The sequence below is a fragment of the Hippopotamus amphibius genome, chromosome 8, assembly GCF_030028045.1.
Source record: "Hippopotamus amphibius kiboko isolate mHipAmp2 chromosome 8, mHipAmp2.hap2, whole genome shotgun sequence".
In the NCBI taxonomy this organism is placed as follows: Eukaryota; Metazoa; Chordata; class Mammalia; order Artiodactyla; family Hippopotamidae; genus Hippopotamus; species Hippopotamus amphibius.
In genome coordinates, this window is record NC_080193.1 from 68474199 (window position 1) to 68493801 (window position 19603).

Sequence of the window (19603 nt, forward strand, 5' to 3'; positions counted from 1 at the left end):
CTGCAAAGACATCACACGTTCAGATCCCACTCATCAGGAAGCATCGTTGAGGCCCCCCCGCCCAGGTGCCCAGGCCATACTCACATCACTAGTGATCCTGGTATTGGCTTTGGCTGCCATCAGCGGAATGGCATCCACCTTAATGTCAAACTTCTTAGCTTTGGTCTTTTCCCAGTCGTGCTTATAAATACTCTAGACAGAAAAATTTCAGCACAGGAATTGTAAGAACAACAACTGACACAGATTAACCCAGGAAAAATTTAAAAACAGATTGAAAATGTGTATATGGAGTCTTATTTCACCTATAAATACTGTATTTAGCAAATGGTAACATAGCTATTGATTTATCTATCATCCACCTTCTTCCCCCCACCACAAAATAAGTATAATACACCCTTTACAATGTTCTGTGAATTTTCTCAAGATGCTGCTATCTTGATGTATAAATGATAATTTAAAATGACAACAACTTGAAGAAGGGGAAATATGACATTTACACATGAGAGATCTTGTAAAACTCTAGGGATTAGTAGTGGGGGATGGGGTGCAGTGAGGAGGGTGATTGAGAGAATGTTTCTGACAATAACAGAGACTGTGGAAAATGAAATCTCGTGGCTACCAAAGAGCCTTAAGAGAATTTAGGCCTCAAAAGCTCCACTTACACTCTGGTAACCATCTCAACAGTTGTTTATTTGCATAACTCCTAATCTGATCTTTTTAAGCACCCATACTGTTTCCCCTACATGCACACATCAACATGGTTTTCTGTGGTACTCACATCACTCAGGTTATAGGCATTGACTCTGTGTTGTATAAACTGTGGAGCATCTGCTGGTATGTTGCACTTGAACTTCTCACCTTCATGTTTCGCCTTGTAATTCAGCTGAAAAACAGTACAGAATAGAAAAACAGTTCACGGTAGGAACTTCCTTGAGTTTCCGTAGGAGAATGTATATAGCTAAGACATTACTACTACCCCTTTTAGAAAAATGCCTCAAAGAAATAGTCAATCCAGTCAAAATCCAGCATGGGGCCCAGACTTTCACTCCCTCTTTCATGGATTGTGGAATAAACCAACTTTGGGTTATGATTTTGTAAATGCTGTCACAATGTATATATGGGAATCTCGTCTTCTAGATTTTGCCTTGAGAGCGTGAACTCTCAAAATCTATGTAATCAGAACACTGACAAAAACAAGAATTCTAAATAACATGCTAGCACAGTAAAAAAGATACATAAATTCTTACTAAAAACACAAAATATAGGACTTTTTTGAAATTTTCAGAAGGTGGTATTAGATGGAAGGAAGAGAGTATAAAGAGGGAGTGAGGCTGTTGAATTTCGGAGTTAAAGGCACATGCACAAGACTAAGAAGGACCATGCATTTCAGCTCCTCCAAGACACAGCCCATGGCCTCAACAGGCCAGTGAGACGAGCAGGTGGTGTCCCTCCAGGCCTTCCGATTCGGAGTCTGCATTTAACAGGGGGGCTGGGTGAAGCACACGCACGTGCATATTTGAGAAGCATGGCTGCATGGCTGGACTGTTCTACTCTAGACCCTCCTCGACTACCTAATTCAAAGTGCTCACCCTCTCACACATACGCTGATTTCAATTCTGTATATCATCCTATATTAGTTTTCTTATTATTGCCTGACATCTTCCTTGTTTCTGTGCTCTTTTTCTTTTTACAGAGTCTTGTTGAGCAAACTTAGGAATGGGAAAAGCTTGTGTTGTTACCCACCCAAGTGGACATTTTTGTTGTTGTTACTTAAGTTGCCATGAAGTTTTAGGACACATTATTTTTGGTATGTGACAGATCTTAATGAGCAAATTCCCATGAAAATTCAATGAGTTACTGCAGAATTATTAATTTCTGTTCTTGTCTAACTCCATTTTTCCTGAGGCTATAATTTAATCTAGCCACTTCATTTGTATTTTATTGAATAAATCTTGAAAAGTGACATTATTAGAATGATAGATGAGCCCATGAAGCTGAAATATGTAAATTCTTACATCTCCAATAAGCAAAGTATTCTGGGTCACCCACACTTGCATTAATTAGGGCACTTACATCACTAAGCTGTTTTGTGTTGAGCTGGGCTTGCAATAATACAGGAGTATCAGTGACAGCTGTGAATTTGGTCTTATCTGGATGAACTTTGTAGGTATGCTAGAAAAGAAGATGTCTGTTAATGAAACTTCATAATGTTTCTTTAAATTCTTGTTCATATACACAATAACATGTAAAAAGTTTCCAGCCAAATATAGAGTTTGTTTTGTTCCTGAAAACTTGGTTCTCACTTCCTCTCTCTTTCTCAATCTCTCTCTTCTGAAGTTGCCTCAAACCGGTCTCCCTGCTGCAATTCAGCAACCAGATTAACCTTCCCCCTGCCGAAGCCCTACAATGGCTCTCCACTGGACCTGGATTCAATGTAAAGTGTGCCTTGGCTTACCAGCCCAACCCTACGGAATCCACCCCCTCCTTCATCTCCTACCATTTTACCTCCTACTGCTGTCCTGCTCCCCAGTATGTTTCAGTCACCTCATCCTTTCAAGTGCTTACATGCTGAGCTTGTCTCCTCAGGCTGTTCTTCCCACTGCTCTCCCCTCATCTTGGCATGTCTATACATTCCTGCTTTAGACCTTCACTGACCACCCAACCTGTGATACCCATCCAGTCTCCCCCTCCTATGTCATCCCCTTTACATTCTGTAGCATCACGCTACATTGCCTGATAGTTCTCGTTTCTGTGTTCTCTGTTTATTGTTTGACTCTCCCTCTCAAATACGCACTGCACGAGAGGCAGCCCAACTTGTCCCCTGTTCTTTCTCAGCACAAAGGACAGAGTCTGGCACGTGCTAGCCCATCATGTAATACACACCTCTCCCTCACAAATCACCATGTCCTCTCCTTCCCCCCAAAGCCGAGTATAGATATAAACTAGTGGAAATAAAGATTTATAAAACCTGAAATTATTTTGTAACAAAGAGGTTTCTTCACAGTAATTTTTGTGTTCCTCATTTCTACCCCAAAAATAAAATTTTAAATTTAACATCTGCTAACCATTAGACGCTAGCATTTAAACGCCTGCTAAATTTACCACTAGATGGCACAAGCATCCCAAACCCAATCTCAAGAATTCAGGGCAGCTGCCTTACATCTTTACACTGGTCTAGCTTCTTGATGGCTTCGTATTCTTGTGTTATTGTCTGAGGGAAGTAGCATTTCCCTTTATCTTCTTCATATTCTGCTTTGTAATTTTTCTGTAATGAGAAGGAACAAAAATAGATTGTGATTGCTATCGCCTCCAAACAATGTTCCTGAGAAGCATGAACAACTGTCTTCAAACGTACGTCACTGTTTTGAGCTGAAACTCTCATGCAGTGTGCTTGATATGGGTCCTCAGAGCTGCCTATATAATGCCCCAAAATAGTCTGTACATACGAATCTTTATATTTCGCCTGAAAAAGAAAACGTATGTAACTCAAATGGACAGTTATGTATCAAACAGTAGGAAAGCCCTCAAACCCCCGGGGGCAACTGTGGCCTTTCGCACCTCGCTGAAGTTCTTCAGCAGGGTATCAAGTTGATATCTGGGGGTCTCACAGTAATTCACACTCCTTGCCTTTGTCTTCTCATAGTTTTCCTTGTACAATCTCTGTCAAAGGAAAGAGAAAATTAAACAAAGACAATAAAAGAAGAACGTATCTCATGGAACAGAAGTCATTCATGTCATTGCTAGACTTTAACTGGAAGGGAAATTTTTGTATTTTTTCGGCATCTCTTTTCTACAAAGAAAAAATGCAGAATAAATATGGTAGAGGCTCATGTCTTATACGATTTAGTCTGCTAATAACCATAAATATGTTCATGGTACTTATCCTAATATGTCTCAGCCAGAATAAATCAGAACTCACCAATGTTGTCTAAGCCACTTTCTGTCTTAAAATAATTTTTCCACTTGAATGTGTTTGAAGGAAAATGATGTTTTTTAAAGAGCTGGTGTGAAATAATGTGAAAGGTATAAGGTGGAGCTTAGGCACAGCTGTAGAAAAGTATTCAGTTCAGCACTAGATGGAAACACATTTTACAACACCTCTGGAAGTTGGCTTTTATCATTAAAACCTAAATTTTACTTTATAACAATAATACACAAAAATATGGCTTTTCTGTGTTACTGTGTGTATCATGTAGTTCTTCACATTCTCTTTTAATTCTCCCACAAAGAAATCCAAAAATACACTTAATAAAGACAGGAATATTTATAAATGATACAGAATAATATTTCTTTTTTGCTATGAATTAGAAAAGCAATTTTTGTAGTCTTATTTTATTTTTAATAAGTATTTTAAAGTCTTTAAAATGAGATCAGTATTTTATAAAATTATTAAAATAAAATACTTATGCTTCATCGAATTTTTCCTACTTTATTTGTCTATAACCTGGTTTTTTCACTTTTTGAATTTTATTTTTCTGTATGTATTTTTGCAAAGTATCTTAAGTCAGGTCATGGCATGGAAAGAATAGGTGCTTAGACACACTGAGATATTGAGCCCATTTCTAGAAAAGACAATAAAGAAAATTATATTGCCAGTGTAATTTCCCCCCTAATAAGACAGAAAGCATTAACGGATTAGGGGAAGCTTTAACATATTCTCTGGTGTCTCAAAGTACAGAGACATCATAAGAGTGAGGAAGTTAATCATCCTTTGCCACTGGGTTTTCAAGTTTGATTTGTCATCCTAAATCTGAGATTTCATTTAGGCTAACGTTCCATTCAAGCTTATATTAAACAGTAAATATGGCCACATCTAAAAACAAGACAGATTCACAAAAGCACTCACATCACTCTGGTTTTTGGCCGTCTTCAACGAGTGCAGCATCTTGGGATCGTCGTTAATGCTGAGGGCTCCAATCATCTTCCCTTTGCTTTTCTCATAGTCTTTCTTGTACATCACCTGCAAAGACATCACACGTTCAGATCCCACTCATCAGGAAGCATCGCTGAGGCCCCCCTGCCCAGGTGCCCAGGCCACACTCACATCACTAGTGATCCTGGTATTGGCTTTGGCTGCCAGCAGGGGAATGGCATCCACCTTAATGTCAAACTTCTTAGCTTTGGTCTTTTCCCAGTCGTGCTTATAAATACTCTGGACAGAAAAATTTCAGCACAGGAATAAGCAAAACTGATATGCATGTTATCACACTTTAAAGACGAGAGGGTAACTCAATACCTGGCCTTAATATAAAATAAATAGACCATTTTCATTATTTAAGAAATTGTACATATTGTAGATAATTCTCAAGATGAATCTTCCACTTCTCCAAGATTAACCTTCTCCACTCTCTATGAGAATATTTTATTATATTAACTTCAATCTAGTTATCATACTAATATTTGATTCCTAACACTGAATATTTTATAGAGTGGTAGAAATATTCTATAGTTAACTTACTTTGTATTGTATAAAGGTACCATTTTCATTTGATCTCAAAGTCCTCTGAAAAATTTATTTCACAAATCACTAAAATACTCATTGATGTTGGATAATTTTAGTAGTTATGTAAAGAATTATTGAAGAAATTGAAACTCTCAAGGGTAATTTGACTTTTCTATAAAATTAAGTTTGGAAATGAAAGATATCAATGGATATCTGGCCTTATGCCTTTTGAATACCCTATATATTTGTCAGGGCGAGTTCTCTTACATGTAGAAATAAGTAGCATTTGTGTGTAATAAGGGACATTATACACCTGGGGAATAAATGAAATGAAACTGTATCTTAAAATATCAGGTTCTGAAAGAAAATTACAGTATAGTATAAAAGAATATATGGCTAAAAGACAACATTAAGACTTGCAATTAAACATACATGAATGGTGGTATTTTGAGGGTTGTTTAAATATATTAAGAGTGTCTCATGGTATGAAGCTACTTACAGGACTGCTACACACATTTTACAAGGTGAGTTCAGAGGCAGAGGAACATGACAAAAATGTTAACTGTTATTCCCTTCTTTGACATTGAAGTGTTTATTCAATGAGGCAATTCAAAAAAAAAAAAAAAAGCACAGCTGTCAGTATAACACATGGCATATTGCACAAGGAACTCACATCACTCAGGTTATAGGCGTTGACTCTGTGCTGGACAAAGGCAGGAGTATCTGGAGGTATGTGGCACTTGAACTTTTCATTTTCATGTTTTGCTTTGTAATTTAGCTGAGCGAGAGAGAGAGAATGAGCCAATTAGATCTCAATTCAAAAGAAGAATTCTTCCAAAATAAAAAATAAAGTAAAAACGAAAACAAAAAAAAAGAAAAGAAAAAAATCTTGTGTGTTACGAGATAAAAGGTAAAATACATTTTATTAAATAACAACTGACAGTGTTGTTACAATCAACAGAGAAATCCAGAGCTAGGGTGGCCACCCTGCCTTATTGACACCTGTGTGATGGACAGCTGACAGCTGTTATCACATCTGTCATCATGATAGGACCCTAATGGAAGGAAGTGGCACTTTCATACATGGAAGCTCCCCTTCTTATATATCACAATTGGTTCCGAAGGTTCTGAGAGTGACAGACTTTCTTCCTTTATGCTATCAATGCTCACTCAGTAGAGAATCTTTTATAACAAATCTGGTTATGTCCCCTCACATGTATTATGGTTTGTGGATACTCTAACTGAAGCCATCATTTCTGACCATAAATCTACTGAAATTAATTTTCTTTTCATTTTTTTAGCTCAACACAACTTTGGAAGTTCACCGTTAAAATTCATATGATAAAACATATTGCAAAGACTCACCTCCCAAAAAGTTTCTAGAGAGAGAGAAATCCTATGTACTAAATATCTGCTCTGGACCACGATGTGTACTACACACGTATTTCCGTTCATTTAATCTTCAAAACACCCACAAATTATCAAAGGGAACTATGAGGTATAGAGAGGTTAAAAAAACTTGCGTAGGCCCACAAGTGAAAAATGACAGGGCTGGAATGTGAAACGAGTTTTGTCTGAGCTGAAAACTCTTGTTCTTCCCACTACATTGAGCCTCATTAGCCTCCCTTGTACAACTCTTCCACTATAATTGTTATCCACCCAAGAACATGCAAGGGGACTAAATACGAAAGTATTGTAGGTGATTACAAATATATACAAGTTAAATTCATTAAAACTTACATAGCCTTAGTGAAGAGCTCAGTGACAAGAACAAGGACGCAGATACAGAGAATGGGAGGGGGTGGGGGGTAAAGGGGAAGCTGAGACGCAGCGAGAGAGTAGCACAGACATATATATACTACCAACTGTAAAATAGATAGCCAGTGGGAAGTTGTTGTATAACAAAGGGAGTTCAACTCGAGGATGGAAGATGCCTTAGAGGACTGGGGCGGGGAGGGTGGGGGGGACTCGGGGGGGGGGAGTCAAGGAAGGGAAAGAATACGGGGATATGTGTATAAAAACAGATGATTGATTTTGCACGGGGAGCCCTGGTGTGAAGGGGCAGGTGCGAGGCCTCCACGCGGCGTCCTGTGAGCCAGTGAAACCAGACTAAGCGCACAGGAAAAAAAAAGCAAAGCCATGCAATACAATACAGCCCTCTGCCAGCAGATCTGTTACTAAAGGAATTCATGCATCTTGCATCTTGAAGATGCATTATTAATGCCTGGACAAATCACATCAGGTGAAACGCAGCAAGTCCCTGGCACTGAAAAAAAGGAACAAAGGCTGGTTCTACAAGAGAGCGATGGATGAGACAAATTATAACAGCTGGGAGTTTCTTCAAACATTTACTGAATATTTATGATGTGCCCAGCACTGTTCCAGGTGCTGTGAATACAAACTGAATATTCGTCTAATCCAATACTTGGACATTAGTCTGAGGCTTGGACAGTCTTCTATAAACACCTCTATCACCAGGACAAGCAACCCCAAAAGCTTGGACAACCATGAGGAAACAAAGAAACCCCATGCAGGCAAAGGAGCAGGAAAAAAACCCACAAGACCAAATAAATGAGGAGGAAATAGGAAAAATGCCTGAAAAAGAATTTAGAGTAATGATAGTAAAAATGATACAAAATCTCGATAACAAATTAGAGAAAGTACAAGAAACAGTTCATAAGAACTCAGAAAAACAAACAGCAATGGATAACAAAATAACTGAAATTAAAAATACTCTAGATGCTCTAACCAGCAGAATGACTGAGGCAGAAGAACGAATAAGTGAGTTGGAAGATAGAATGGAAGAAATAAACGCCACAGAGCAGGAAAAAGATAAAAAAATAAAAAGACTAGAAGACAGCCTCAGAGACCTCAGTGATAACCTTAAACGTACCAACATTCGAATTATAGGCATCCCAGAAGAAGAAGAAAACAAGAAAGGGTCTGAGAAAATATTTGAAGAGGTTCTAGTGGAAAACTTCCCCAACATGGGAAAGGAAATAATGAACCAAGTCCAAGAAGCACAGAGAGTCCCATACAGAATAAACCCAAGGAGAAATACACCAAGACACATATTAATCAAACTAACGACAATTCAACACAAAGAAAAAATATTAAAAGCAGCAAGAGAAAAGCAACAAACAACATATAAGGGAAAACCCATCAGGATAACAGCTGACCTTTCTACAGAAACTCTGCAGGCCAGAAGGGAATGGCAGGATATACTGAACGTCCTGAAAGAGAGAAACCTACAGCCAAGAATACTCTACCCAGCAAGAATCTCATTCAGATTTGAGGGAGAAATCAAAAGCTTTCCAGACAAGCAAAAGTTAAGAGAATTCAGCACCACCAAACCAGCCTTACAACAAGTGCTAAAGGAACTTCTCTAAGTAGGAAACACAAGAAAAGGAAAACACCTACAAATACAAACCCAAAACAATTCAGAAAATGGTCATTGGAACACACATGTCAATAATCACTTTAAATGTAAATGGATTAAATGCTCCAACCAAAAGACACAGACTGGCTGAATGGATACAAAAACAAGACCCTTCTATATGCTGCCTACAAGAAACCCACTTCAGACCAAGGGATACATATAGACTGAAAGTGAAGGGATGGAAAAAGATATTCCATGCAAATGGAAGTCAAAAGAAAGCTGGAGTAGCAATACTCATATCAGACAAATTAGACTTGAAAGTAAAGACTATTAAAAGAGACAAGGAAGGGCACTACATAATGATCAAGGGATCCATCCAAGAAGAACATATCACAATGGTAAATATCTATGCCCCCAATATAGGAGCACCTCAATACATAAGGCAAATGCTAACAGCTATAAAAGGGGACATCGACAGTAACACAATTATAGTGGGAGACTTGAACACCCCACTTACATCAATGGACAGATCATCCAAACAGAAAATAAATAAAGACACACAAGCTTTAAATGACACATTAGACCATCTTGACTTAATTGATATTTATAGGACATTCCATCCAAAAACGACAGACTACACTTTCTTCTCAAGTGCACACGGAACATTTTCCAGGATAGATCACATCTTGGGTCACAAATCAAACCTCAGCAAATTCAAGAAAATTGAAATCATATCAAGCATCTTCTCAGACCACAACGCCATGAGACTAGATATCAATTACAGGAAAAAAACTGCAAAAAATACAAACACATGGAGGCTAAACAATTCACTATTAAACAACCAAGGAATCACTACAGAAATCAAAGAGGAAATCAAAAAGTATCTAGAAACAAATGACAACGAAAACACAACAACCCAAAACCTATGGGACGCAGCAAAAGCAGTTCTAAGAGGGAAGTTTATAGCAATACAGTCCTACCTTAAGAAACAAGAAAATGATCGAATAAACAACCTAACCTTACACCTAAAACAATTAGAAAAAGAAGAACAAAGAAACCCCAAAGTGAGCAGAAGGAAAGAAATCGTAAAGATCAGAGCAGAAATAAATGAAAAAGAAAGGAAAGAAACCATAAGAAAAATAAATAAAACTAAAAGCTGGTTCTTTGAGAAGATTAACAAAATTGATAAACCATTAGCCAGACTCATCAAGAAAAAAAGGGAGAAGATGCAAATCAACAGAATTAGAAATGAAAAAGGAGAAGTCACAACGGACACCTCAGAAATACAAAACATCATGAGAGACTACTACAAGCAACTCTATGCCAATCAATTGGATAACCTGGAAGAAATGGATACATTCTTAGAAAAATACAATCTTCCAAGACTGAACCAGGAAGAAATAGAAACCATGAACAGACCAATCACAAGTACAGAAATTGAGGCAGTGATTAAAAATCTCCCAACACACAAAAGCCCAGGACCAGATGGATTCACAGGCGAATTCTATCAAACATTTCGAGAAGAGTTAACACCTATCCTTCTCAAACTCTTCCAAAATATTGCAGAAGGCGGAGCACTCCCAAACTCATTCTATGAGGCTACCATCACCCTGATACCAAAACCAGGCAAAGATGTCACAAAAAAAGAAAACTACAGACCAATATCACTGATGAATATAGATGCAAAAATCCTCAACAAAATACTAGCTAACAGACTGCAACAGCACATTAAAAAAATCATACACCACGATCAAGTGGGGTTTATCCCTGGGATGCAAGGATTCTTCAATATACGCAAATCAATCAACGTGATACATCATATCAACAAATTGAAGGATAAAAACCATATGATCATTTCAATAGATGCAGAAAAAGCTTTTGACAAAGTTCAACATCCATTTATGATAAAAGCTCTCCAGAAAATGGGCATAGAAGGAAATTACCTCAACATCATAAAAGCCATATATGACAAACCAAAAGCCAACATTGTTCTCAATGGAGAAAAACTGGAAGAATTCCCTCTAAGAACAGGAACAAGACAAGGGTGTCCACTCTCACCACTGTTATTCAACATAGTTTTGGAAGTGTTAGCCACAGCAATCAGAGAAGAAAAAGAAATTAAAGGAATCCAAATTGGAAAAGAAGAAGTAAAATTATCACTCTTTGCAGATGACATGATACTATATATAGAAAACCCTAAAGACTCTACCAGAAAACTGCTAGCACTCATTGATGAGTTTAGTAAAGTAGCAGGATACAAAATTAATGCACAGAAATCTCTTGCATTCCTATACACTAACAACGGAAGAGCAGAAAGAGAAATTAAGGAAACTCTCCCATTCACCATTGCAACCAAAAGAATAAAATACCTAGGAATAAACCTGCCTAAGGAGGCAAAAGATCTGTATGCAGAAAACTTTAAGACATTGATGAAAGAAATCAAAGATGACATAAACAGATGGAGGGATATACCATGTTCCTGGATTGGAAGAATCAACATCGTGAAAATGACTGTACTACCCAAAGCAATTTACAGATTTAATGCAATCCCGATCAGATTACCAATGGCATTTTTCACAGAACTAGAGCAAGAAATCTTACCATTTGTATGGAAACGCAAAAGACCCCGAATAGCCAAAGCAATCTTGAGAAGGAAAAATGGAGTTGGTGGAATCAGGCTTCCTGACTTCAAACTATACTACAAGGCCATAGTGATCAAGACAGTATGGTACTGGCACAAAAATAGAAAGGAAGATCAATGGAACAGAATAGAGAACTCAGAAGTAAGCCCAAACACATACGGGCACCTTATCTTTGACAAAGGAGGCACGAGTATACAATGGAAAAAAGACAGCCTCTTCAATAAGTGGTGCTGGGAAAATTGGACAGCAACATGTAAAAGAATGAAATTAGAACACTTCCTAACACCATACACAAAAATAAACTCCAAATGGATTAAAGACCTACATATAAGGCCAGACACTATCAAACTCCTAGAGGAAAACATAGGCAGAACACTCTTTGACATACATCAAAGCAACATCCTTTTTGACCCACCTCCTAGAATCATGGAAATAAAATCAAGAATAAACGAATGGGACCACATGAAACTTAAAAGCTTTTGCACAGCAAAAGAAACCATAAACAAGACTAAAAGGCAACCCTCAGAATGGGAAAAAATAATTGCCTATGAAACAACGGACAAAGGATTAACCTCCAAAATATACAAGCAGCTCATGCAGCTTCATACCAAAAAAGCAAATAACCCAATCCACAAATGGGCAGAAGACCTAAATAGACATTTCTCCAAAGAAGACATACAGATGGCCAACAAACACATGAAAAGATGCTCAACATCACTCATCATCAGAGAAATGCAAGTCAAAGCCACAATGAGGTATCACCTCACACCAATCAGAATGGCCATCATCACAAAGTCTGGAAACCACAAATGTTGGAGAGGGTGTGGAGAAAAGGGAACTCTCCTGCACTGTTGGTGGGACTGTAAGTTGGTACAGCCACTATGGAAAACAATTTGGAGGTTCCTTAAAAAACTACAAATAGAACTACCATATGATCCAGTCATCCCACTCCTGGGCATATACCCAAAGAAAACCATAATCCCAAAAGAAACTTGTACCATAATGTTTATTGCAGCACTATTTACAATAGCCAGGACATGGAAGCAACCTAAATGCCCATCAACAAATGAATGGATACAGAAGATGTGGCATATATATACAATGGAATATTACTCAGCTATAAAAAGGGATGAGATGGAGCTATATGTAATGAGGTGGATAGAACTACAATCTGTCATACATAGTGAAGTAAGTCAGAAAGAGAAAGACAAATATTGTATGCTAACTCACATATACGGAATCTAAAAATGGTACTGATGAACTCAGTGACAAGAACAGGGAAGCAGATACAGGGAATGGACTGGAGAACTCGAGGTATGGGAGGGGGCGGGGGGTGAAGGGGAAACTGAGAAGAAGCGGGAGAGTAGTACAGACATATATATACTACCAACTGTAAAATAGTCAGTGGGAAGTTGTTGTATAACAAAGGGAGTCCAACTCGAGGATGGAAGATGCCTTAGAGGACTGGGGCAGGGAGGGTGGGGGGGAATCGAGGGGGGGGCGTCAAGGAAGGGAGGGAATATGGGGATATGTGTATAAAAACAGTTGATTGAACCTGGTGTACCCCCAAAAAAAATAAAATAAAAAAAAAAAAAAAAAAAAAAAAAAACAGATGATTGAACTAGGTGTACCCCCCCACCAAAAAAAAAGATAAAAAAAAACTTACATAGCCTTCTTATTTTTTATAAATGTGACAAGTCACTGGATTCCACGTAAAGAGTTATATGTTATCCCTCATAACTAGATTTCTTGGGTATTTAGGGGAACTTACATCACTCAGCTGTTTGGAATTGACTTGGGCTTGCAACAGAACAGGAGAGTCGGTAACTTGAGTGAATTTTGTCTTATCTGGATGGACTTTGTAGGTGTGCTGTGGGGGAAAGGGAATACGTTTAATAGCATCACTTCTCAAATCCCAGTTGGCCCACAGGCCAAGCAAGCAGTAACCCATCCCCCAAAAGAAAAGAAACTTGTAGTAAATAAAACACATTTTTTTTCCAATTAGACTGCAGTTTCTTCAAGAGATGCTTTTACATCTATATAGGAAACTCTCCCATATCTCCAGATTCCTGATGACTTTTCTTTGGGAAATAAACTAGAATTAGCGCTTGAAACCTATGGATAACTACAGGGAAAGACAGTATATCTGCTTTGTTCATGTCAATCTCCTGGCTTCCATTTGTTTGTAAAAGTGTCAAAATGTTAAAGGCATCTTGACCACTAGATACTGCGGAGGGGGTAACATTCACAGTTTATGCTACAGACTTACATCTTTACACTGATCTAGTTTCTTGATTGTTTCATATTCTTGAGTTATGGTCTGGGGGAAGAAGCCTGTGCCTCTGTCCTCTTCATATTCTGCTTTGTAGTTTTTCTGTGAGGAAAAGAAATCAGACAGAAGGATGCAACCACTGTATTCATGTCCTGAAAATGTGTTCTTCGGAAAGCCAAACAATTGCCTCAGAGCTTACATCACTGTTCTGAGCTGAGACTCTCATGCAGTGTGTATGATACGGATCCTCAAAGCTGCCCACATAATGTCCCAAAATATCCTTTAAGTAGGAATCCTTATATTTAGCCTGAAAGACAAAACATATTTCATTTGTTTGTTGGCAGAGTGATGGGTCTTTGCTTTCACAGAGGGAATGACCATGGGGGTGGCTTACATCACTACTGAAGTTGTGCAGAACTCTATCAAGCTGAAATTTGGGGGTCTCGCAGTAATTTACGCTCTTTGCCTTTGTCTTTTCATAGTTTTCCTTGTATAGTTTCTGTCAAAGAAAAAAAACTCAGTTAAAGACGGTTCCTGTCACTCCCACGCTGATTATTACACTTGTATTTTCCAACACTAAACAAAGGAAGAAGAAAAAAGATATTACTTGTCAACTGTCTAAAAACTGACAATCAACCGTTCAGGGGTCATGAAGGATAAACCTTTCCTATTACCAATTACTGTAAAGCCTAAGTTTTTAATATTCTCCAAAAAATTAAGAAACCAGTATACTGCCTCAGACTAAGACTTTAGTCGCAGCGCTTCTTGTATATTTCCCAATTGCTGCCTTTTCCACCTCACAACTCAATACTCTTTCCTCACTACTGATGCCCCAACAAACAGGCATATGCTGAGCAACAGCAAATTTTAATTTCCTTTTCTTTTTTTTTTAAAAAAAAAAATCTTCATAGAAAAAGTCTAGCACACATAGAGAAATACACACTGTCTCTACCTCCTTCTACCTAGGAAAAATTCCTTATTATACAAACAGACTGTACACCTTAAACGTGAGGTATATACAAGAGCCTACTAACTCCTCTTCTCTGCCAGGATTTCTCTATAGCGCGAACAATTACTGGATTTTATGGTGCACAACTGATAAAGCAGATCATTGTCATTTTTTCATGTTCAGTTTTGAAGTTGTTATTTGAAGGTGCTATACATTTTAGATATTTTTATATTGCTCTCTTTTTCAACACAATGGATTTGAACTTGGATTTTTATATGCTTGATAAAGATGACCTTCATTTAGGAAGCAGGCGATGATGTGCTTTGCCTTGATTTCCCAGGAGACCTATTCGGACAGATCCACTGACATCCTCTCACCTGCCACTCCACTCACCCCACTCCTCAATCCCATCTACACATTTCTGCAGTGTGGACCTAACTCAAGGGGCGAAGAAAAGATAACTAACCCACACAGAGAGCTACATATTATCCTCAAATATTAGAAAACTTAATACGACCTAACCGAAAGGGAAAAACTCAACTGGTCTAAAGTTCAGTCTCTTTATATACAGAATCAAAGTGGTCTTGAGCTCTTAGTCTTCTAATGCCAGGCCCAGTTCTCACTTATCTATTCTTTTGGAACCTAATGGAGTAGACTAGCTCTTAAGACTCCACAAGTAGAAATTTCTGTGAAGACTTAGGGAGCCACCTATTAAGTTCTGCTATGTGCAAATGATGGCTTCTGAGGCCAAGGCCGGAGTAGAAAATGGCTGAGGTTGGGGAGACGAGTGGTGAAACACAGGACGTTTTCCTTCTTCTCCCAGCAGCAGGCTTGAAGAACACAAGGGCAGGGCACTAAGTCACTTCATCTCTCTGTCTTCCCCTTTCAAAGTCTCCTTCTGCCTCTGTCAGAATCACAATATAACCCCTATAAGGTACTCTTCGCCCACAAAGGATCAGGCTCCTGGAGCTGATTAGCAAATGAGGATTTCCCTGCCCATGGCACGAAGTCCACAGGATCCCCATATGGACACACATCGTACTCAGAGGTATGAATGCCTGCCTGCGGTTAGACAGCTCCCGGGACACTGCTACACCATAACCTTAAAGTATTTACAAAGTCCTATTTGCATGTATTCATCATGGAAGGAGAGAAATTTCATCTCTCCTGCAGCTAGGGTTAAAAAAAAAAATGCTTTTGACAAGCATATGCTTACATCACTTAGTGCATCTCCTGCAGCCTTCAGCTGCCTGAGCAGTGGGTTTTCTGAAGCAGGAAGTACATTATAATCTGCTTTTCCTTTTTTCTTCTCATAGTCTTCTTTGTATTTTACCTGTAGGAGTGAAAGAAAGTGACAAAGTAACTCTCCAGGTTATTTTTGTTCCTCTCTATTATGGATATTATGACATAGCTCCACAAATCAGTTTTCTCTTTAGAAAAATGGCAGCCTGACATTTCGTAAACAAAATATTCATAGCAACTTATGACAGCAGCAGGGAAACCGCATACACTTTCAGGATATCTTTTCTTCCCATTCATTTATTCATTCAAAAACACCCATAGGGCATCGATTACGAGCCTGGCTCTGGGACAGAGACAAGGAAGAGTAACACATGGTCCCGACCCACAGAGGGAGGGAGGTGAGAGAGAGAGAGAGGGAGAGAGAAAGAGAAATAAAAGAAATATGCACATCATAATAATGACAGTGCATCATGTCCCACAAACCTGCTGCTCCAGAACCCTCATTCAGCTCTTAACCTCCAGCTGCCTATCTGCCAACACATTTTTTAAGAACAAAGCTAGAAGCATCAAGCCTCATCGATGACTATGTGTGTGAGCACATGGGTATTTAACATACACATGAGAGGAGGAGGAAAGGGCTGGGGCTAGATGAACACTGGCAACCTCACCTTTTCCTTCTGCCCTCCCTGCTTTGCACCTTCAATTCCAGCTATGACAGAAGCTTTAAGTGAGGGCACAAAAGTCCCCTGCAGGAGCATGTCCAAAGGGAGGAAAACAAGAAACTGATCCTGGTCTTGATCCTGATCCCCAGTGCCAGCCGTTTGTTGAAACAATGTAATGTGACAATACAGACGAGTTCAGGGAATCCTAGATAATCTGCCAATGTTTAAGAATCTCAGAAAACAAATACAATCAGCTTGGTATCCAAAGGCGGGAGTTACAAACGGAAACAGATGCAGCAACCCCTAGAGCCCACACGGGGCACTCACAGGGAATGTTCTACAGGAGTGGAGGATACAGGTAGCCTCTCTATCTTAGAGAAGTATCTATTTCCTTGAACAATGGAAACAACCAGAAAGGAAATTCCACAAACCCTACTGTTCCCCTACCCGCCTCTGGGATTCGCAGGCTCCTCTCCTGTTTCTGGGAAAGCCATCCCCTCCTCTTCTGCACCAGGTCCCGCTCCCCTTCCCTTACTCTAGGGCTACACTCCAGCCACTCTTCCCTCCTCCTCAACATCATCACATTTTCCCTCTATGCTGGATTTCTCTTCTATCAGCACCGAAAAATGGTATTACCTCCTGCCTAAAAAATCCCCTCTTCACCTATTTATCCATCAGCTACTACTCCTTTTTCTTCTTTTCTTTTCCAGGAAAATACTTTGGAAGAGTCAAATGCACTCATATTCTTCTGTTTCTCTCTTTTCATTCACTCACGGATCCTCGCTAAGCAAAGTCAACCAAATTGCTCTTGTTAAGTTCACCAGAGACCATACATTGATAAATCCACTCCAGAAACATTGGACACAGTGGCTCACTCCCCTCCCCCTTCCCCTGCTTCCCAAGACATCACTCTCTCCTACCTTGCTCCTACCCCACCTCACTGATGTCTTCACATGGAAGCCCTCCAGAGTTCAGTCCTGACAGGTTTCCAGACAGAAGCCTCTTACTTCCTTGATGGCCTCCAGCCTCATGACATTCAATACCATCCATATGCTACTGATGCCCAAATTTACACAACCTTCCCGGGTATCTCCCCGGAAACTTCAGACTCATGTAATCAAATGCCCACTTGACATTTCCACTTAGATGTCTCAAAGGCATCTCAAATTTTACACAGCTGGAGCTGAACTCAGGTCTCCCCTCCAGAACGAAATTACCTACTCCTTCCACCATCTTCCCTGCCTTGATAAAGGGAAACCCCATCCATCTAGTTGCATGGACCACAACTTTTCTCTCATATCCCACATCCAACCCATCAGCACATCAGGTCGGCTCTACTTTCAAAATTACTTCTCATCACTTTCTGTGCCACCCTCCTGGTCCAAACCATCACTTTCCTGTAGCTGGATACTGAAATAGCCTCCTAAGTGACGTGATCTTCCTGCTTTCCCTGCTCCAGCAGAGCCAAGGCCAGGGTTACAATCCAATCTGATTGAAGATATTGCTCTTTCTAATGCTTTAGAATGCGTAGGTGTAGACTATTTGCCAGTCACTCTACAGGGTATCTTAGCAGACCCATGGATTCAAGTATCTTCTCTGTGACTAGATTTTATCTAGTTAGTAGGAAAATAGAAAGCTAATGGTAGTTGCAAGTGTGAGAGTGTCTATATGCATTATAAGGCTGCCAATTGCCTTTTCTTAAGGAATTCTTTTGTCCTTTCCACTTCTGGGTATCAAAATATCTTTTAGTCTAAGAAATGCTGAACATGGTAATTGAGTGTTATGAATTCTCCCACATGGCAATTAAAAAAAAATTGGTAGCCCTATTGTAATCCCAAAGTACTTTTCTTAGTGTTCCCCTAGGAAACTTTTTTTTCCATTATATACTAAAGCAAGAGTTGTAGGAAATTCACCCAGCCTGAGAGCATCACGATAAACGAGAGACTGTCCCCATACCTTGCTAGCTGCCACCCCAGCTTGTTTATTCACTTTGTACTCTGGTGTTTCCGTCTGCATGAAGTAGATCTGGTCTTTCAGACGCTCAAAGTCTTCCTGGTATTTTTTCTGTAAGACATTAAACCTGTTGGAGCACTGCTGTGGGAACAAACTATGCAAAGGTTTTATACGGGAGCACGGAGGCCATTTGGAGACGTTACCCAAACCATGCTCCTCTTAGCCTCTGCAGGCCAGATTATAGAATGTGGCGCCAACACCAAAACCATTAGCAACTTAACAGAGACTTGGAGCAATTATAACAGGCTGGAAGAGAACCTCACATGAGGAGCTCTCAAAGGCCAGAGGCGAGAACTTAAGAGGAAAGGAAAAGAGGACTTATGTTTTCCAGGGAGGAGAATCTGGGAAGAAACTAGTCTGTTTCAGAAACACACCGTTCGTGTGCCCAGACACAGAAAAATTAAAAAGGGCCCCTTTCACCCGTACTCACTTTGAAATCATACTGTTCCTATGAAAACCGATGCAAGAATGATAGAATCTAATCAAAACAATATTTCTCAAGAGGAAGGAAAGATTGTGGAATGTCTTTCTAAATAGGAACTCCACACAGGTCTTGCCCCCAAGAAGAGGTGCCTAGATTCAAATGTTCTGCTACCATTTCAGAAGTCATACAGGAAAGGGTCACCCTCTCAAGCCAAGGACACCTGGTGGTCCCTTCCTACTTACTGTGCTGATGTTTTTAGCGTTCATTCTGGCGGTTGCAATTTCAAAGCAAGGTGTCTCACTCCATTTGCCTTTGACTTTCTTTTCATAGTCTGCCTTGTATTTTTGCTAGGATTAACAAAAAGAAAAGGAGACAAGCGAAATCTGAGAACTGACAAATAAGGAAGCAAATTAAGTGGCAGTGGTTGGCTTTTAAAAATATCTTGACCAGGCCGTTCCTGGGTGCTTACTTGAGAGAGAGAAATCCCACATACTGAATACCTGCTTTAGGCCAGGATGTGTACTATGCACATTCTTTCACTTAATCTTCAAAACAACCAGAAATTATCATAGGGTAT

The 19603-nt window shown here is 39.3% G+C and overlaps 1 protein-coding gene across 10 annotated transcripts in view; it reads right to left on the minus strand.

Moving 5' to 3' along the window:
• The window catches only part of NEB (nebulin), a 234760-nt gene that overhangs the window by 167779 nt on the left and 47378 nt on the right, over window positions 1–19603 (minus strand). For all 10 annotated transcript variants that reach the window (XM_057744557.1, XM_057744559.1, XM_057744556.1 and 7 more), the window contains exons 32-47: window positions 19269–19373; window positions 18546–18653; window positions 15902–16018; window positions 14131–14235; window positions 13936–14043; window positions 13734–13838; window positions 13236–13334; window positions 6117–6221; window positions 5045–5152; window positions 4847–4960; window positions 3559–3660; window positions 3356–3463; window positions 3161–3265; window positions 2074–2172; window positions 779–883; window positions 85–192 (exon numbers count right to left, since the gene is read on the minus strand). In XM_057744557.1, the coding sequence (XP_057600540.1) occupies window positions 85–192; window positions 779–883; window positions 2074–2172; window positions 3161–3265; window positions 3356–3463; window positions 3559–3660; window positions 4847–4960; window positions 5045–5152; window positions 6117–6221; window positions 13236–13334; window positions 13734–13838; window positions 13936–14043; window positions 14131–14235; window positions 15902–16018; window positions 18546–18653; window positions 19269–19373 (1701 nt within the window). The remainder of the gene's footprint in view (window positions 1–84; window positions 193–778; window positions 884–2073; window positions 2173–3160; window positions 3266–3355; window positions 3464–3558; window positions 3661–4846; window positions 4961–5044; window positions 5153–6116; window positions 6222–13235; window positions 13335–13733; window positions 13839–13935; window positions 14044–14130; window positions 14236–15901; window positions 16019–18545; window positions 18654–19268; window positions 19374–19603) is intronic.